The sequence below is a fragment of the Ambystoma mexicanum genome, chromosome 3p, assembly GCF_040938575.1.
Source record: "Ambystoma mexicanum isolate Mex_15411 chromosome 3p, UKY_AmexF1_1, whole genome shotgun sequence".
NCBI lineage: Eukaryota > Metazoa > Chordata > Amphibia > Caudata > Ambystomatidae > Ambystoma > Ambystoma mexicanum.
Window position 1 is genome coordinate 122,772,597 of NC_090925.1, and position 21,591 is coordinate 122,794,187.

General features: G+C 47.6%; 1 protein-coding gene and 1 long non-coding RNA gene across 5 annotated transcripts in view; one reads left to right on the forward strand and one right to left on the reverse strand.

Annotated features, from left to right (window-relative positions):
• Window positions 1-7,067, reverse strand: part of LOC138580152 (C-type lectin domain family 2 member D-like) — a 357,666-nt gene extending 350,599 nt beyond the window's left edge. Inside the window, exon 1 of one of the 3 annotated variants that reach the window (XM_069650477.1) lies at window positions 6,844-7,067. In XM_069650477.1, the coding sequence (XP_069506578.1) occupies window positions 6,844-6,964 (121 nt within the window). In that variant the 5' untranslated portion in view covers window positions 6,965-7,067. The remainder of the gene's footprint in view (window positions 1-6,843) is intronic. The other 2 variants (XM_069650475.1, XM_069650478.1) reach the window with 2 other exon arrangements.
• The window catches only part of LOC138580153 (uncharacterized), a 461,264-nt gene that overhangs the window by 97,602 nt on the left and 342,071 nt on the right, over window positions 1-21,591 (forward strand). The window lies entirely within an intron of this gene.

Here is a 21,591-nt window from a genome sequence, read left to right on the forward strand (position 1 = left end):
TAGTTGGCAAGAGTGAACCCAACAGGGATGTCCACTGTGAATTGTTTAAAAAGACATTAAGACTCACTATTGCTAGGAAAGCCACAGTGAACCCAACAGAGGGAGGTGAACCGGCGAGAAGGGTCTGCGTCCAGAAGAGGGGGACCCAGGGGTGAAAAACCATCACCCTAAAGTTCTGTGAACCCGACAGAGGGAGGATGAAAATCGAGTGGGGTCTGTGCCCGGAAGAGGGGGATCTAGGTGGTGAAAAATCATCACCCCAAGTACAAATCATCACCCCAAGTACAAGCCGAAGATAACTTTTTGTTTGTTATTCTAAGTATATCAGGCCCTCGGAAGCAAGATATTGAAACACTGAAGGTGCTGATATCACTAGAAACTGTTGGTGGACGTAAGCCCGGGAGAGGGGAGATCAAGGGGTGAAAAGCAATCACCCAAATTGCAACCGAAAAGGAACTTTTATTTTGTTATTTTGAATCCATCAGGACTTCGAAGGTAAGATACTTTTAAGGGAAAAGAGACTTCACCATCGACGTTCCTGATAGCTGATAACTGAACTGTCGTTTCGTGCTGGGAAAGCTCGAGAGTGTCCCGTGCTCAAAACGTGGTGAAGGGAGAGCCCCCCGGCTACCACATCCTGCCTTCTCATTTGTGAACACTTCTTTCATTCTTGAAAACCCTATCCCACACTCTTTTTTGCATTTAGTGCAAGGACTGGCAAAATATATATATATATTCTTTTTAGTATAGGCCCTTTCATTTATCAAGACGCCACTAGGACTGCCTTATTTTTCATTTGACGGGCATAGCGTGCTCCCATCTTAGATTTATGTTTAGATTAGGTGTTTTCCACCCTGCATATCCAGTTTAATAAACACCCTTTAACTTTAATAACTTGTGTCTGTCTTTACTGTTGCCACCATGAGTTCCTTACCACAGACTCTGTTTTAAACAATAAGGGATGTTTGTACGGCTTAGCGAAGGATGTGGTGTTGCACCCTGGTTCGTAAAGGGGCTGTGTCCTGACCGGACGTCTCTTTTCTGGGGAGGCAAGTTCCCCCGACCCCCGCATGGAATCTCCCCACGTTGCACCGCCCCCAGGGGGACTCTTGGTTAGCAGCCGCACCGCCCTGGCCCCATTGAAAGGCTCATCCTCTCTTTAAGAAGGGACTCCATCCATAGGATTGTCACACTGGTCGCTTGAGCTATTGGTATGAATGTTAGTGAATTGTACCTACCTCATAGATAGGATTTCCTTTTTTAGGGGATTCTTTTGCCAGTGTTTATCTGTGTTTTCCTGTTTGCCCCGTTCAAAGAATTATAGATAACTGTTTTTTCCAGTGTAAACACAGACATATTCTTTTATTGTTTCACTAAGTGCATAAGTAGGGTAATATCTGTCAGTGCAAGTTGAGTCACAGGGATCAGCAGCATGTGTTTTACAGTTGCATTGATGGCATATATTTGGGGCAGATACATCATGAAAATGTATTGTAAAATTATTCTATGTGCGGTTTGTGACCTGCATCTATTGGACTTTTGTCATTTGATGCCTTGCAGAATTGGTGGGAAATTGCCTGGTGGTTTCCCCTATTTTAGTAGCAATAAATGTACTGTAAATGTTTACAATTTTAACTCATTACAAAAAGTCCTGGTGTCATTAGTAGATATCATTATGCTTCCTGTGCAGTTTTATAAATAAAGGACGAGAAGCACCAGCATTCAATGAGATGTGTCTAAAAGTCCACAAGTACATTATTTCACATTTGGCATGGAACAACTTGAGATCTTGGCCCCCTGAGTTTTATTAGTTTCAAGATTAATACAAGCCCCAAAAGAGTTGGTGTGATGAAGTCACATGATTTAAGGCATTTTGTGACACGGGCATGCAGCTTGTTTTTATGCATACCATGCATTCAATTTGAAGTTGCACAAAACATTTGTTTTCACATCAAATGTACACATGTGAATTCTCATCAGATGTCAGGCACATCTATGAACACAGCTGAGCTGTGTCTGGAATGGCACGGTTTGCCTTGCCCTAAATGCCACACCCTGCCTACACCACTGACACTAGGATGATCAAAACCTACATGTAAAATTTAGAGTGATCAGCTCATCCTGACTTTTCTTTTCATGTACCAACTTTCTGCAAGGTTACGAAATCTGTGATGCAAATTCATATTGGCTTACTTGCCTGGCAACAGCGCTGTGCCCATCTGTGGGCACGCTCCCAAGTTGATAATTTGCAAATCACATTTATTTTGGAGGCAAAACAAGTTTCTCCAGGAGGACACTTACATGGTCTGGTCAAGGTAACAGGCCTACTACTTTAGCAAAGTATAGATGGTGGAGCTATACAAACTACCAAATAAAATTGAAAGGCAGGGGAGCACTCGTTTGGAGGTGACCCGCAATTAGATGTTATGCATAGGTCTGCCGGCTTGGCTTGATCCCTGGCACAGCCGGCTCTCTCATTTAATATATGAATAGTGCCCCCTGCAGGCCTTCCAATGGTTCCCTCAGCGGCACACAGCGCTCAACGGAGCCCAGAGTTTTGGGGGTTCCCCAGAGCAGAAAGACAACAGCTTCAGTAGGAGTTTAACAGACTTTTAGGGATAAAAACCGAAAACCCTACTCGTAGGATTACAGAAGCTAATATTACTGGACACAAGTCCATCCCGTCTCCCCTTTCCCTGCCACTTAGCCCATGGTCTTCCAGGGCATACTTCAATTCACGTCCAAACCTTGGCGTCTCTGGTCGGTTGGCTTGGAAAACCCAGTCCTCTCCCTTCATAAAGGAATTGTTTCTAAAGTCCATCACGCAACCCCTTACTAACTGACTACATTTAGTGCCATGCTTCGTCGGTTCTAGATATTGCAATCACAATAAAACTCTGCTCCAAAGTGAACTGTACTCTCCAGCGTCCAATCATGCTTACCAATAACTGATCACATTGAGAAACACTCGTCCCTACTCCAATATCCCCTCCCACTCATGCTTACCAATAACTGATCACATTGAGAAACACTCGTCCCTACTCCAATAACAATATCCCCTCCCACTCATGCTTACCAATAACTGATCACATTGAGAAACACTCGTCCCTACTCCAATAACAATATCCCCTCCCACTCATGCTTACCAATAACTGATCACATTGAGAAACACTCGTCCCTACTCCAATATCCCCTCCCACTCATGCTTACCAATAACTGATCACATTGAGAAACACTCGTCCCTACTCCAATAACAATATCCCCTCCCACTCATGCTTACCAATAACTGATCACATTGAGAAACACTCGTCCCTACTCCAATAACAATATCCCCTCCCACTCATGCTTACCAATAACTGATCACATTGAGAAACACTCGTCCCTACTCCAATATCCCCTCCCACTCATGCTTACCAATAACTGATCACATTGAGAAACACTCGTCCCTACTCCAATAACAATATCCCCTCCCACTCATGCTTACCAATAACTGATCACATTGAGAAACACTCGTCCCAACTCCAATAACAATATCCCCTCCCACTCATGCTTACCAATAACTGATCACATTGAGAAACACTTGTCCCTACTCCAATAACAATATCCCCTCCCACTCATGCTTACCAATAACTGATCACATTGAGAAACACTCGTCCCTACTCCAATAACAATATCCCCTCCCACTCATGCTTACCAATAACTGATCACATTGAGAAACACTTGTCCCTACTCCAATAACAATATCCCCTCCCACTCATGCTTACCAATAACTGATCACATTGAGAAACACTCGTCCCTACTCCAATAACAATATCCCCTCCCACTCATGCTTACCAATAACTGATCACATTGAGAAACACTCGTCCCTACTCCAATAACAATATCCCCTCCCACTCATGCTTACCAATAACTGATCACATTGAGAAACACTCGTCCCTACTCCAATAACAATATCCCCTCCCACTCATGCTTACCAATAACTGATCACATTGAGAAACACTCGTCCCTACTCCAATAACAATATCCCCTCCCACTCATGCTTACCAAACCAATAACTGATCACATTGAGAAACACTCGTCCCTACTCCAATAACAATATCCCCTCCCACTCATGCTTACCAATAACTGATCACATTGAGAAACACTCGTCCCTACTCCAATATCCCCTCCCACTCATCCCAATTGTTGTTCCCCTCTGATTTTGGTCATTGTGTCATCTAATTTATCTTTCCTATCACCCCTCGCCCTCTAAACTCCCCCTTTGCTTTCCACAGACTATGGTCTGGTGACACAATATGTGCAGGGCCGCAATATGCTCGACCAAGGCCAGGTACCGTGAGACTACGGGGGTGATGGGCGCAGGATAAATATTGGATAGCACAACGTACAAGCTCAAAGGGGGTGACCAAATTCCAGACATGCTACCTGGCGCGGCAAATACTGCTCTCTAGCCATCTCTCCATTTGGCGATGCACCCCATAAAATACAGTCGATTCCCACAATAAATTTGGTGCAATCCTCTCCCTTTTCCTTCTCATGCTTTCCTGAGCATCTTATCTGCATCTTATCTGCCCCTCGCCCTCCAACCATCTACCTGAATGTGCTCCCCCCTACTACTATTGCATGTTCTATCATACTCTCCCTTTGCCTCTCTGACAGGCAAAGCACTTCGAAACCATAAGCAATGGCAGGAGGCGCTATACAAATGCAAGATAACACAAACTTGACACTCAGCCACTTTGATGTTATTAGCAAGGGCCTGCCTGAAACCCATAACCAAGTGCCGTACTCTTGCATAGAGCCATCACCCCCCACAATCTGCTAAAGGGCTTGAGGTCTAAGTTAGGCAAGTTTAGATGACCGTGGTGCTAAATTGCAGAATGAAAACAGCACTTCCAAGTAAATAGCCATCTACCAAAGCACCCCAACCACACCCCGACCCCCCCACCAGACAACCTCCACCTGTGACTGCAGAGGGGTTATGGCTTGGGGTAGTAGTGGGGCTGGATTCTGTTATTCTCTCATTGCACTGCTGTGAACAGACATAAGTGTTGGAAACAGTAAAGTGCTTGTGTTATGGAGGAGGCGATAGGGAAACCTGGGGAGCTGCCTACCGAGAGAGCCACTCCAAACCAAATCGCTGCATTTTTAAAGACCAAATGTCACACCGTGTGCAATGCGGACAGACGATTTCAAACTCTGTTTCTGGTTATTCATGTTCTATTCGAGCGAGGACCCACACACTACCATCACGCTTAAGTTCCACGCAGGGAGGTTCCCCCGTGCACCGGATGCCCTGGAGCATCACTGGGGGAAAGGTTTGTGGCTGTCAAGAGACTCCACCCCACCCCACTGGACACAGTGATGCAGAGGTACTCACCTGGCAGGGGAGGGGCGGCGCCTCGTGCCTTTCGTCCCCGGCTTGTCTGTTTTTCCACATTGAGGGGCGATTAGTCAGATCCAAAACCCATGGCCAGGGGAGTATCCAGCATTGCAAAGGGGGGAGATCGGAGGGGGGAGGCAAAACATGTCCTGCTACTCCACCCCTCCCCAAATACACATTGGAAAGCGAATGCTGAACTGACAATTGTTCCTGCCCCCATATGAGGATTCCGTGCCCTCTCCCTGCAACAGTCGGACAAGAATGGGACATGGAGCATACGGAAGCACTGCTGTCCCGGACATGATGCCCAGAATAAAAGTCATGCCACAGTAAGAAAGAGCTAGATTTGCTGCCCCAGGCCGGACTGAAAATGTGCGAGGGCCCATTTCAACGTGACGGTTGGGGGCCCCCTGCTTACAGCGAAAACAATCCGAGACACCCATAGGTGCGCATACATTACAATGGCGACAAAGATAAGGTTAATAGCCGCTACTTATCACAAGACAGCCAGCGAGCAAGGAGCTTAAACACTAAAAGCCCACTGAAGAGCACTAAACCCTTCTTTGTCAGCAAGTGGCTGATGAGGAGAATCCAGTGTTATAAGGCAATGAGGTGAGAACACTTCTGTAAATCAAAATGCAGCTTGTAATGTGAGTGCCGTGTTACAAGACTACTGACTGGCAACATGTGGGCAGGTGCAGAGGGCCCCGTGAGGCTCGCGGTCCCTTTCATTTCAAAAGGTTAAAAGGCCCTGACGCCATCCCTGTATAGCCAAATAATAGCACAAATCATACTTACCAAGTATGCTATGCGTTATTACTTGGCTAGACTGGCATTTGGGGGCAGTGAGTCTAGCCCTTTCTTACTGGGGCAGGACTTTTTTTAGGGGCATGTATATCATAGATGCCCAGAAACAAAGGTGACCGGCCAGGGCTCCTGTGTGCATTCACTAGTCCGACTTCATAAATAAGTCGGATCATTTCTTGCTGGACCTCTCTGTTCTGAGTGGAACTAGTGAATACACTCAGCAGGGCTGGAGCTGAAGGCAGAGCACCCACGTAGCACTGGCTGGTGCCACACTGCTCCAGTGGCTGAGAGCGGGGTCGGGCGTCACGGGGTGCGCTCCCCGTACGCCACTGGCCATGGATGGCACACCTAGTGGTCCCGGGAGGATAGCGGAGGGGCAATGTGCTCGCCTTGGAAGCAAGACGGCACGAAGGAACACAGGATGGATCGCCGGGTCCGCTGGGTAGTAATTACAATAATTATTCACACCCAGTGTCCCGAAATACCCCCCCCCCCCCGTCTACCGAGCTCGAGTCCAGAGAGCCCAGCAAAATTAGAAAAGTTGAAAAGGGTTCATTCAACCCAAGGGCGAGGTGGCTGCCGTTGATACCCCCCTCGCTCGGCAGAAAGTTACATCGCCCACCCCCCCTCCAGAATCATGGAGTGAGCCTCACCTGACTGGGTCGGCGGGGGCTGCTCGGCATCCTGCCACTGGTGTCCCCCCGGGCTGGTCTGTGCATCCCCGCTAAGGGGCTGCTGCTCCTGCACGTGATTAGGGGGCTCTCCGCTGTCCATGGCTGCCCAGGTGCCGCTGCCTCCCCGCGAGTGAGGCTATGAGGCTATGAGTCAGGGCTCATAGCCTCAAGCTGAAGCACGGCGCGCGCGCGCCAGTGCCACACTCTGCTTTGCTGAAGAAAAGTGGCGCGCGCTCCCATAGCGACAGCCGAAGACCGGTTCAGTACGGGATACCAAATATTACGCAACACCTCCTCCGCTGCCGCTGAAGCACGGCGCATGCGCCGACCGAGTTCTTTTCACCTGCACAAGTCTTGTGTGGCGCAAGGTGCGCTTCCTGCGTCAGCGGAGCCTTGACAGAATCGGAAGATTTTAGAAACAATGTGAACCTTAACAACGTCGGAATTGAATTTACTGGAACCAGCAGCTGCATCTTAATCAGCTTTCTGGATCTAACATCTATGTAACAGCAAACCACCTAAAAACGATGACATACCGCAAGGAAACGGCGTTCAATTCGACACTTTTTGCTTCCGGTTGTCATAATGATCCTGTTATAAGGAATATACCTAAAGGAGAATTCATAAGGGCGCGCAGAAACTGTGGTGATACAGCAAGGTTTAACGCAGAATGTGATCTACTATTCACAAGGTTTTCAAACAGAGGATACTACAACAAATGCATTCAGGCTGCAAGAACAAAAGCTCAACAACCAGCTAGACCAACAAACACTTTGGAAACCAGAAAAAGGGAGAACGACCAACAAGATGGTACAGTGAAAAGTACTGTGCCAACAACCAACAGATTAGGAAAACACTTAAGAAAAGCTGTTATCTTCTTAAATTGGACCCCCATATAGGCAGGTTCATCAAAAACTATCCATCCATAATCTACACAAGAGCTAGGACATTGAAAAACGATTTGTGCCCATCATTACTACCAGATATCCAGGAGGAGCCATACAAAATGTGGCTCCAACCACCAAACAAAGGGTTCAGGAAATGCGTAATGTGTTTCATGTGCCAGTATGCCGTTAAAAGTACTGACACTTTCAAAGATTCCCATGGAACATTCATTCAAATAAAAGAACAGATCAACTGTCACTCAAAATACGTGATATATGCTATCATATGTATATTTAAGCTTATCTACATTGGAAGCACTATTCGTGAATTACGAACAAGGATTCGAGAACATATATCAGGTATTGGCAGTCAAGACATAAGTCTACCATTAGTAGACCACTGGCAAAAACTGCATCAATTGAATGATAAGAAAGACTTGAGATTCATTGGTCTCAGGAAAGTCACCCTGAATCGAAGAGGAGGGAACCAGGAACTTAAACTACGACAAGAGGAGGCTAAACTTATTTGCCTCTTCAGATCAGTGGACCAAGGTTTAAATTCTGATAACGAAATGGTATCATTTTCATAAGAATACCAATGTAATTTGTTGCATTTTTGCTTGATTTAGAACTTGAGATTTGAAAAATGATTTACACTGTGGGTAAAATGTGAAAGAGGGGCAATAGACTACAATGGATCAATAATGCCGATTGTTGTAAATGTATTTTATTTTGAATATGTCTTTTTGTAAATTAACAGTGACAAGTGGACACGATCATCAATTCAGAAAATTGTGTAAGAGTAAGAAGTACCTTTTCCTCACTAAACTAGTACATTCAGGATATCGTTTTATCTGCAGCACCTTTTAAGCTTAAAAATACTATTACTGAATGGCCACCAGGGGGCGCACGGATGGACATCTCCTGAGTGAGCTCCATCCTGTGGTCCCTAAAAGTGGACTGAGCTCCCCGCCACAGGACCCCCCCCCACGCAAAAGCCTGGAAGAAATGGGTATCGGAAGATAACCCCGACGTACTGGGAACAAATCTGAAACAAATCGGACGCGTGATGGCTGAGAAAAGACCTTTTCAGCTCTGAGGGAATCCGCTGCGTGGTGAATCATGGGCCGTCTGCTCCAACGAGATACTGAGTGTCGCAGGCCGCTTGCCGAGTGGAAGCAAGAACGCAGCGAGCCAAAGAAGCAGAGAGGGGCCCCCCGCTATACAAATCCCTTCTAGCCCCTGAGGAACAACTGGTGTGAACCGCGGAAGCCCGGCCCTCCTCGGCGCCAACCCGGGACTCATCTGGAAGCACAGAGAAAATCCTGAGAAGGACGCGGATAGCACAGCAGAGATCCACGGAACAATGCACATTCGCCAACAGCTCACAAGTGCCCTGCTCGCCGCCCCTGCCTCCCGCTGCAGGCCTCACACCCCTCCAACAACGGATAAAACAGGACTGGTTGCTGGCAGGAGACCTAATTCTGAACCCGGTCTCACACGGAAACTGAGACCCCCGCCTGCACTGTAAAGGACACCCACACCAACGCCATCAGCCCCCAGGGGTTGCTAACGTGTGCACACCCCGCCAGCCCAGTCATAACGGGTGACTCACCATCACTCTACACACCACGCGAGCGGACTCCCCATGACGAGGCCCTGACGAACTCCACTTCACAGGAGGACAAGGGACCCGCACACACGCTGCGCCTGATCCGGGCTCAGCAGGATAAGGTAGGACGGCAAAGCACCACCCAGGAAACCACCAATACCCCATTATCGCCGCCTAAGCGGACTGTCCTTTCACAAAGTGCCCCAAAAAAGGTCTAAGTGACCCTGTGTGCTTAGGGATCAACAACACCCGGAGAGGGAGCGACTCAGCCAGCAGGCTGGAATGGAATAGGTAGCACGTGTGAACCTTCCGCGGCCCACACCCGCGACAGGTGGTTGGCCTCCCCAAACGGCATATGACCCACATTGGAACCCGGTGGGCCTTGCAACAAAGGCGCCCCGTGGTCACTGCCGACACGCGCTGCGTGTGAACAGGACCCAGCAAGAGGTCAAGTTGTAGGGGGCTGCACCATGCATACTGCGCCGGCTTCACCCACCCCCCACCACTGCAAATGCTCCGAGGGTTTCTGCATATGTGATGGAAGAAGGAGACTAAAATCTGCGGGCTAATACAGTAACACAAGCCGCGCCAGTAGCACACTTTTATAGGCCTTGTCTCCTGGACCGGCTAGAACACCAAGAACAGTGTCCTCCACACAACAACTCCGCTCCAACACGAGGCTTCATGCTTACTAGTACTTCGAGCGTGTATATCAAATTAAAGGACAGGAAAAGGGAGTATAGCGGAATGGGAAAGCAGATGAAACGTATGAACTCTTGAATTAAAAACGCATTCCTGGAACCATCTTGGAATCACCCGACAGTGACCCTCTCTCACCCTCATAACGGACCCTGAGGAGAAGGGGTCCTCCCAACAAGTCATACGAAACGAACAGAGGTCTACACGCAGAACGGTGCACAAACACTCCGACCCTCAGAGGAGGGACCCCCCCACCCTCTGCGAGGGCGTCCCCTGGGAGGGGCCATCATCACAGATGGATTAAACAGAACTGTTTCATCATCAAAGAAATAAGTATCTGCTCGGAACTAGTCTGCCTCAACACCAAGATCCTATCAAGGCCCCATTGCGGCAACGTTCCCCATCCACACGTGAAGGGTTGGGCCCCCGGAATCGGGGCGTGTGCCCTCCTTCGGCTGCCAAGCTGTGCTGTTCCTTACTCGTGAGAAACGGGAAACCCTCTGTAGACCCCTGAACTTTGGAAATATCCAGAGGATCTCCAGTCAACCCCCTCAGGGGAAGTAAACAACGTTTGCCTACTGCCTTCGTGTGATCAAAAACTCACGACCCCTGCTTGACTGTTGTCATAAGGTGTGAGCCAACTCCTCGTGCCAGAACACAGCACAATAAAAAACACAGAGGTGATTACCTCCGTTTATATGGACATAAAATCAAAGCATGCCAAGTTCGCCTATTTTCCGCTCCCTTTTACCTCTGAGCACATTAACACTTTGATCATGGAGGCTTCAGGAACAGACTCGGCAGCCACCAAAGGAGACATTGCTGCCCTCCTCAGCGAAATAAAGAACACGGGCACCAACATAGACGGGAAGATAGACAAGATTACACAGCGCCCAAACAACATCGAAGAAAGGCTCGACGGAGTGGAGAACAACCAGGCGTGAATAGATACTCTTGAGGCACATTTTGAACAAAGGATAGCCGACCTAGAGCAGCGAGAGGAGGACTTTAAACTCAAAATGGATGTTTTGGAAAACCGTGAAAGACCGAACAACCTATGCTTTTTTGGGATCCCAGAACAAGGATCTGTAGAGCGGCCACACAAACGTCTCTATAGAGACAATATAAACTACACAGTATTAAATTACTGCGCCATTGGCAGTACGACCCACATAGGCTCTCTAAAATGTTCCAATCTTCAAGCGCACCATACAGGTACGAATGTGGCGAAATGGCTGATTACTGGCATATGTGGTGGGGGTGACCACGGATTCAGGTTTTCTGGAATGAAGTCTTGGGTTGGATTAAAGACCTGGACGGTGTCCACAGAACTGTGGACCCCTATCTTATTTTGTTTGGTTTTGAAAGGTGTGAGGACGAATGGATAAGGATCAGGGGCCTGGCCCCTCAGCTGCTACTGGCAGCCCGTGCCCTATTAGCAATGAAATGGAAGTCCAGCATTGTCCCGAGTTTGAACGAATGGGTTAATGTAGCGTCAAATATATGCGTCATGGAGAAAATAACAGCATCCCTACATGGGAGAGCCACGTGTTGCGAAGCGACATGGATGGACTTCATAAACAAACATATGCCAGGTGTATCGAGGTGATATCTGGAGATGCACACAGGAGATTGTCCCACCCTGTGACTCGACCTGAATCAACATGTATATTTTAGGATGAGGTATTACATGCAACCCAAAGGAAAAGGGAGAAAAGTGGAAACAAATTCTTCCCACCAAGGGAGTTACCCGAAGGCCAAACTGCGGTTGTCTAAAGATTTATTCACTCATGTCTCTTATGCGAAATGTCTGACTCAAGGGGGGTGGAGGAGGAGAGGTGGGAAAAAGTATCTAAAAAAAAAATTCCAGTTCAAAGTTGTTTGATAAAATGTAAATTTCAGCTAAATGTTAATTGAAAGAATCTCCAACTCTGTACTGTTTTTCTTGCATGTAATTATTTTGTGACGTGTACTCAAAAATCAATAAAATCGAATAAAAAAAAATACTATTACTAAGATTAGTTAACCAGCTACATCAACCAGCTATATCAACATTATCTGACCGTGCATAGATCGGCTGATAATCGTTATTAAGAATGTTAACTAAATTTTGCAAATATCATACTTAACAAGTACAGCAAATTACCAATCCCCATTAAAATATGGCTGCCAAGTTTAATTTTCTCTTGGAAACAAAAAGGTAGGACAATTGCGTTGCCGGTGAAACGTCCTCAAAATAGGAACCGAGCAGCCGGCTCCAGCCATAGCAACGAGCGAGAGACTGGGAACAAGACACCTTTCAGTTAAGCCCTAGCGAACTAATCCTGCGCTGCAATGATGCTGCAGGCATTCCATTGGTTTTTTGTTCGCGAGATAAAACGCTCGCACTAACTTTGTAAACGCGCAGCACTGGAAATGTGCGCCATGAGCTGAACATTAAACAAACACGACATCTACTGTTATCTAGGACGTTTACGAACGTTACTTTTTGGAAAATTTGGCAATATATCATGTTTTATAACCCAATTGCTGAGAGTGAGGCATGCGCAATGGCAGAATATTTTTGAATATTACTCAAGAATGGAAGCATATACAGTGCTGCAAGGATGATACTTTACGCGTTCGCGCCAACACAATGCATGACACCCATTGTTCTTATTTTTATGCAGGCGGGATTTAACCCGAGAATTATTAATTAGCAAAGACGTAATGTAAGGATTACGTTCCTTTGTGGCAAGGTCTCTTTTATGTTTTTACATGTATTATAAACCATTTCCTAATCGAAGATAACCCGGGAACAAACAGGCACTATAAAGTAGGCGCTGACATTTTAAAAACACCCCTAAAATTAGACCCAATAAATGTTCTCTCATGTTCATTTTTTACCCACATGACAAACTCTTTTCTTTGTTCCTAGTCACAAGGCACTAAAAATTAGTTGTTAGAAACCCAAATGCGAATATTATTACAATATATGACTTGCAAGGATAAAAAGATCGTCATTAACAATATGGATGTTTTGAGCAGAATCGAATTATTCATGACATTTTTCTCTCATCATTCCTTGTCCTTTCCGTCCCCTCTCCCTTCCTTATCCCTCCCGCGCCTCCCTCCTCCACCCACCCCTTTTTTCTCATCACCTATGTTTACAATTCCTTTTTATATTCCCTGACTCCCCCCTCCTAAATCTCTGTCTCTGTGTTTAGGAAATATTAATTTTGCACTTGATTTTGCAATGTATGATGTCTATACATTTAAATAATGATACTATGATTTACGTGTTTGGGATGGTTTCTTTAACACGTTTATATGTAATTAGACACGCTATCACTTTATATATTTCTTTTCATGCCTATGGTACACTATTTCTTTTACTTTTTGTTAAACAAATTCACAGACTTGCCCTGATTTGAAAAAGACAAAGAGGTGTCGAAACACGTGTTATCATAGAGGGCCACTTTCAATAGACTCTATAAACCACCATTACGGATGTGTACGTTTCAATTTATGGAATATAAATGACTTTGTAATGTCATCAAATTCGATATGGCGCAGTAATAGGTGTGTAAGAAACACAATACAATTAGGCTTTGCAACGGAGTAGAGGAACTCTGTGTCTCTGTAGCTTCCCACACCAATGCGACATAAGTTTCGATAGAAACAAACCCAAGTAAATACGGTTGCGGGGTCCTTAGGTTGATATCCACTACAAAGTTCCTAAACCCAAGAACTCTATATATTGAAGATAGAGAGTTGAATGCTTTGGGGGATTTAACAATCGCCTCAGTGATGCCAATTACAACTGTTACAACTAAGGGGGGACAACTTGACCGCTTCTTCATTAATACTCCTCCGATCTTCGTAGTAGTGAAATTATTATGTTGGCTCTGTCCCAACACCTGAGGGAAGAGGGGGCAGTGGAAGAGGGCATCCAGGATACCACAACTGCAACAGTACCTCCTGTTGCTAAAACTAATGACACAAACCCTATATTAGAGGCAATTCTGAGCGTGGAGGATTTCCTGATTCAGGAATTACAACTGTATACAGGGTATTTGAAAGATCTGAGCCTCTCTTTCAACACCATATGTTTATCCCAAAACGTTACTCTCAAAGAGGATCTAGACAACGTTGTCATGGCAGTTCACTTGAGTGCTGGATTGACCAGTGTTCCCTGGGAAGGTTGCGAGACGGGAAATGATTTGGCAACTGGTATCAAAGAGGTGTTTACTTCTCCGGTTAGAGGGATTCCTTTGGACACTAGAGATGATGAAGGTCAAGAGTCTTGTTAGTGTGGGTTCGAAGAACACCTACGAAAAAAGAAAAAGAAATGAAGTGGAAAATGGTCTCCGAGTTAAGGGCCTCCAAGGCCACGTCTCGTAAATACTTGCGCAGGGTGGACTTTCAGGATCTACAGGACCACCTCTCTGCAAGGAATTCTTTTGAGGAACGGGTGAGGAGAGGGGTGATGGCAGGGGAGGGGAGTGAGGTGTTGGATGTGGTGGGTAAGGATGTGAATGACTACAGGGTCACTGGCCCCGCAGCCCCCGCGGTGCGGGGGGGCTCGCGGTGTGGGGGGCCCCACCAGCACATGGCTGGGAGGGGGCCCCAGTAAAAAAAAAAAAAAAAAAAAAAAAAAATATTTTTTTCTAAAAAAAAAAAAGTTTCTTTTGAAATTCACTCTGCATTCATAAAAAACATTTCTGTAACAGAAATAATTTCTTTATGAAGGCAGAGTGACTACAAAAAGAAACTTTCTTTTTGAAGTCTGAGGGCCCCGTACCCCATGACATGGAAGACCCTAGGCTGGAGGCCTCCATGTCATGGGGTGGGGGGGGGGAACCCTATGCCTTCAAAAAGAAATTGTTTGTTTTTGAAGCCACTCAGCCATCATAAAGAAATTATTTTGATTATGGTTCGGTCCTTAACTGAAATTATTTCTTAATGAAGTTATAGTGACTTAAAAAAGAAACAATGGGGCTCATTCTGACCATGCCGGTCCGGAAACAACGGTGCTGGTAAGCTTACAGGCACTGTTTTTTCCGGACCGGCATATTACAGGTCTGCCTGGTGGGGCTGCCGTGCCCGACAGGTCTGACCCTGCCAGACACAGCAGCCACGGTAGGCAGACCTGTCACGGAAGCACCGGCACCGTTAACAATGGTGCAGGTGCTTCTGTGTCCCCATTCCCGTGGAGTCTGGGGTTTAACGAAATTACCGGCACCTGATTTCCCAGCCGCCGGACTTGGAATAGCACGGTGGCACCGGGAAGTCAGGCCATAGTAATTTTTTATGGGTCTGGCGGCAACCCGCCGGTAGCACCGGCACGGTTACCGCTGGACCCGTAATGAGCCCCAATTTCTTTTTTAAGTAATAGGGCCCACCCTCAACTCCATGAGGTGTGCGTGTATGAGTCTATGGTGAAAGGGTGCACACTTAAATGTATGGGTGGCTGTGGGGGTGTGCCTGCATGGTGAAAGGGTGCACACATAAATGTATAGGTGGCTACCTGTGTGAGTGTATGGTGAAAGGGTGCACACTTAAATGTGTGGATGACTGGGTGTGTATAAGGTGAATGGTGTGTGTGCTTGTGTACAGGGGCACAAGAAAACCTTCATTTCGGGGGGGCTAACCCTTCAAATGTTGGGAGAGGCGCTAACTTCACATGCGGTGGGGAGGGGGAAACTTATTTGTGTGGGCGCATCCAAATTATTTACGCATTTTAATGAGACTATTCTAGTGCAGATTCAATGTTACAAGCAGTTAGCTCTCTCCTATAAGTCTCCTGTTCCCTCTCTACCCTTCCAATCACTCCCCTGGCATGCAAGTACTAAACCCACATCACGATTTCAATCGCCTAAACAATGTGGAATTTGAATGCAGGTACTAACAGTGAAATGCTTTACGTTGGTAATTGCTGGGTTCTTGTTAACAGCAAAAACCAGGTGCCGTTTAAAATCTGTGTCCTGTTCGGTCTGGCAACTGCTCTAAAGGTTAGCCAAGTTGAGTCAATATAGCCCAAAATGTCAGGGGGGGGTAGTGCTGAAGCCCAGTCAACTCAATGGTGTTGCGCTACTACTTGTGTTTAATGCCTTGCTTACTCCTAGCCCTATTCTTCCTCGTCCCAGTACTTATATACGAGGCAGTACGTGTGTTCGAGGCACTCTGCCTCATACAAAAGTACTGGGAAGAGGTAGAGGTACATGGAGGTAATGCCTGATTTAGCTACCTGTAATCTTCATCACTCCTAGTCCCACTGTTCCTCATCCCAGTACTTACCTATGAGGCAAGGAGCCTCATACGAAAGCTCTGGGACAAGGAAGAGGGACGCAGAGGTAATTCTGGGCCAAGGAGCTGATTGTGGAGGTTGGGGTGGTGGGTGGGAGGGAGAGTGGATGTGTGGGGGGGCAGGATTGTGTGATAAATCATAATGGTTGTCCATGTCCAGGCTAAGCAGGCATGATATGTGGTATTAGTGGCTAGAGAGGCATTTTGATTTAGCCAGTCTAGTCATTCCTCAGTTTGGTATGACTTTCTTTTAACTGGACATTTCTGATAAAGTAGTCCTGCTAACTTTAATTACCTGGCTAGATTGGCATTTGGGTGCTGCCAGTCTAGCCATTTCTTACTGCGGCATTGTATATTTTTCTGGGCATCTGTGATAAAATGATATGATGTGATTGAAGTCATTTATAATGCGCCTGTACACAAGTGTACACAAGGGAGGGATGATAGAGGGAGGACAAGACAAACAATCTCACTAGGCCTTGTGTCATTGTGAGAACGAGAAGTGCAAGGGAAAAGGGAGCAGGGAAGTGCAAGTGAGAGGGGAGGGGAAAACAGGGCAGCAATGCTCTCAGTAAGTGCAGCCAGGGCAGAGAAGCTATTGGTTGTGCAAGGAAAACAATGGAAAGCAGGGTTACAGTTACAGCCCCTAAGTGCATGGTAGGCCCGGAGGCAGTGCAAGGGTGACCAATCAAGAAAGAGCCTGGACTCAGAGAGACTCTGAGGGTAGCCAAGCAGCCAGTCAGTACAGCAGACATGTAGGTCAGGTAGGTCAGCAGGGGGGGAGAGAGAGCGAAAGCTTTTAGCTGCTTCCGAAACTTCAGGTTGTCCGCCTCAAGTTTGAGAGGGGCAGGGAGGCCATTCCAGTTGGAGGTACCAGCAGAGGAGAGAGGTCTACCCCCACTCTCTGCCTGGAGAAATGTCTAAGCCTTAGAGAGTTGGAGGTAGCTGAATGAAGGGTTAGAGAAAGAAGGTTTTTTGGAAGAGGGCATTGGATTTAGTGTTGGCACTGGCCCCAGAAAGCCTTGTGGGCAATGCAAAGGTTCTTGAACTTGATCCTTGCAGCCAGTGGAGAGATTTCAGGGCTGGAGAAATACAATCCCAGGGCTTGAGGCCAAGGCTAAGTCTTGCAGTCCTGTTCTGGATTATTTGCATATGAAGGACACTAGAGGAAGACAGATTGAGAAAGAGAGTGTGGCGTTGAAGATGACACCAAGGTTTTTTGCCTCGCAGGAAGGCAAAGGAAGAGGGCCCAAGGTGGTCTGCTATAGTGAGAGAGGAAACACAGTGGCAAGGGTCCCAATGAGAAGGATCTCTGTCTTACTGGCATTAAGGCAGAGATTGTTGGAGGCGCACCAATCCTGAATCGTGGATAGACAGTCAGGAATGAGCAAGAGAGGAGAGGAGGATGAGGGGAGCCTGAAGGAAAGCTGAGTCATCCGCACAACACTGACAGTTAGAGGATAAGGTAGAGATCAGGGAGGCCAAAGTGGCCAAGTAGAGGTTGAAAAACCAGCGTGAGAGGATAGAGCCCTGGGGAATGCCACAGGTAGAGAGAGGTGGCGGAGAGAATGGGACCACGATCGACCTGGGAGCGGAGTGGCGGTCCAAGTGGAAGTAGGTCAGTCACTCTAGGGTCTGATCTGTGATGCCCAGGTTCTCACAGAGTCGATTGATCAGGATGGCGATGTTGACCCTGTCGAAAGCAGAGGAAAGATGAAGGATGAGAATAGAAGGAATGCTGGAATCAAGGTTAGAGAGCAGCACAGGTGTTAAGGAGAGCAGTTTCCATGCCTCTGGCAGATCTGAAGCCAGACTGATGGTCATGGAGACAACCAACAGATTCAGTGTGGAGAGTAAGCTGGGAGATGGCAAGCTTTTCCAAGAGTTTGCTCAGGAAAGGTGGAGATTGAGCGATAGTTTTCCAGCAGGTAGGATCAGCAGACTGCTTCTTGAGGAGTGGGTGCACAAGGGAGTGCTCAAAGGGAGAGGGGAACATTGCAGTGGCGAAAGAGTAATTACAGAAATCGGCCAAGGCTGGAGCGAGGGTGGCAATATGGTCTTTGATGGTTCTGGAGGAGCAGCGGAGCACCTGTTTGGACGACACTTTCATAGATCGGACTTGTCTAGAAACCTCGTCAGGCGTTGTCAGAGAGAAAGAGGAAAAAGGAGGAGGAGAGAAGAGATGGCCAAAATGGGCCGAGAGAGGAAGAGGACATAGAGGACAGGATGTCCTGAGATTTAGCAGAGAAATGAGAGGCCAGTGCTGTACAGAGGCCATGGGAGGGAACAGAAGAGGTATAGACCACAACAGGATTGACCAGTTCCTGTAGCAGATTTTAAAGAGTTTGGCCGTGTTGTTCGAGGCCATGGAGACACATGCTTTATTGTGTGCTCTCTTCTTGATGAGTGTTATTGCTTTGACTGGCATTTTGCTGAAAACAGTCTAGGTATGTCTAAATGTGGCCTGGCATTCTGTACTATAATGTTATTACGTGTTTACACTGGTCTACTTTGTGCAGCCAGTTGGAAGCATTAATGTTCCTGTGCACTGTTGGTGACTTGCATGTATTGGATTGTGTTACCCTACAAAACAATTGCAAACACTCTGGCTTTATAGCCAATTTATCTCAGAAAGTGTGCTGTATATTGCATTAAAACACATATTTATATCTTTTTCCTAGTGCAGTGTGCGGCATACCCCTTCAGCAGCACGTTCATGCGTATTGTGCAAGCGTGACAGTCTAGGCCGGCCCAGAGTGTGGCGCAACCCGTGATTTGTTGCCGAGTTGGGGGGCCCCCTCAGCATGGCTCGCAGGGGGGCCCCCACATTTTGTGTTACGCCACTGTACAGGGTGACTGGTGGCCCCCGAAAAAAAGAAGCTTTCGACCCCATTGATTTAGCGCTGGTATCCCAGAGTATGAAGAGGGCAACAAGAGACTGACTGATGCCCTGAAACAAAATCTAACGGGTGGAAGAGGGTATGGTAAGTCCATGAATAGGGATGAGGTGGGAAAACAAACCTACGGCATCTTTAAACACCCATTGCTGCTGCAAAGGCTGCACTCTAAGGAGGGGAGCTGTGAGAGGCAGCTAAGGGGGGAAAAGGTCTGTGTTGAAAAAGAGATGAGTCAAAAGGTAACTTGTGTTGAAGCACAGAAGGAGAATCCTGGGGTCCTGTTACTCTGACAATGGGGGGGTGAGATGGAACGATAAATGGCCCAACCTCAACAGTGGGTTACAGGGTGCTGTCAAAAATGGCTTGATACAGGCTACTGTATGGGTGTTGCCGGTCACCAATGGGTTAACTTGTTTAGCCCCCGCCGTTGGAGAGGCGGAGTTTATAATGGGGAGTTGGGGAACGAAGGGAGTTCTGGGTAAGGCGCGAGAAGCGCCAGTTACTGTTTGTAAAAGCGAAATAAAGATGTGTTTGAGAAACCCCTCCGTGTGCGCGTCCTCCTTTCAGGCCTTGTAAGAGGCAACACTGGCGACGAAGGCTGTCCGTGCGCGCAACAGAGTCCTCCTTTGGCAATCCGCCATTTCCTCTCTCTGATGTCCACCTAGTCTCCTACTTCAGTACGAGTAACGGCAATCCGCCGCGTGCACGTGGGCGTTTGCTTCCACGCCGAACTCCACTCCTCTAGACAGCTGCGCGAGCACTGGGAAGTGTGCTTTTTGGTCCTGGCAGTCCGCCAGGTCCGCACCAGCGACGCGTGCCGGTGATCCCACCCACGCCCTCCGGCTGCACCTCCAGCCCTCTTCACCGGACTCTCAAGTGAGTGCAAGTTCACGCTCACCTGCATGTTAGGCCTACACCAGCGTACGCCATCGCCTGCGGCGCGGTCGCCACTCCGGCCCAGAGAATTTGAGGCAGCAGTTCAACATGAGCAACCCTGTGTCCAATCCTGGATCCCCCCCAACTGGCCCGCGATACAAAACCAATACAGCTGTGGTTACCCCCGCCATTCACCATGGCGCCCCAAGCCACCAAGGGGCCGAGATGGACTGACTGGATGGAAGACTTCCAGCACTACGTGCGGGGGTCTGGTGATGGCGACTCCCCCAACATCAGGGACATCTTCCTCAATCTGGTGGGGGGGGGGAGATAAAGACAGTTGTGAAAACGATCCCCGCAGCTCAACAAACCACATTCACAAACCTGATTGGGGCTCTAGACAAACTCCTCATCATCGAATGTAACGCTCACCTGATTCCCGCAGAGGCGCCGGTCTTGCCTGGGTGAATGCCGTGTCTTCAAAGGTGATGTGTAACACACGGTTGCTTCCTCGGGCTGGACCTCTGTGCACTGTGTGTCTGACTCGGAGAGTAAGATGTCTGCAGATATAGAATATGGGATTAATGAACTGGGGTTATTGGGTGCCTCTCTCCTCTTCCCTTTCTCTTCTCCTGTAGGACCCAAAAGGTTAACGATCTCACCTTAGGTAGGTGAACACCGAGCTGTCCATCTGCCTCGGGGGCAGGGTGCCGTAACCAGTTTCTTCACTGGATAAGGGTGCAGGCCTCTTGACCTCAGAGGACTGCTGTCTGTCGTTTACTGCACGAACGGTAAGTTCTGGGCACTTCAAATGTCTTAAAAGTCTTTAAGTGCGTAAGGCGTAGCTGCTGTGGAGCGGTGCCGAGGAGCACGTGAGTAGGGCTTTTGACTTATGTAAAGTTCTTTTGTAATGATATCTCTTGTTTTGCAGGGTTCCGGCGATGGCGGATGGCGGGCTGAAGAGAGTTGAGGATCGAACCCGCGTGAGGAATAGAAGCGCTTGGAAGCACGTAAGTGAGCGCTTGTTGCCTGCTTCACGATGCGCACTAACTGTCTCTTTTACCTTGCAGGTACAAGTTCGGATCTTTAGAGAAGCTGAAGGGTGCTGGGATACCCGCTGATTTCAGCGTGGAAAGGAGTGATGGCACGTGAGTAGTAAAGTTGCCCAATGTCTCTAAACGCACCTTCTTTTGTCTTTCAGATGCGGGAATGCAGCGCGAAGACCTCCGGAGCGTGCTAAGAATCGGTAAGCCTTTGTCTTTCAGATGCAGGTATGCAGCGCGAGGCGTTGGTGACAGCCGCTGGACCAGGTAAGACATGCGCTGCCACTGAAGACCGTAGTGCTAACCTGTTCTTTCTTTGTCTTTAAAGGTGCTGCTGAAGACTGGATTCCAGGATGGTAAGCCTTTGTTCCCTTAGGCACAGGATCAGAAGACACAGTGAGCGTTCTGCTGCAGAGAATGCAGAATAA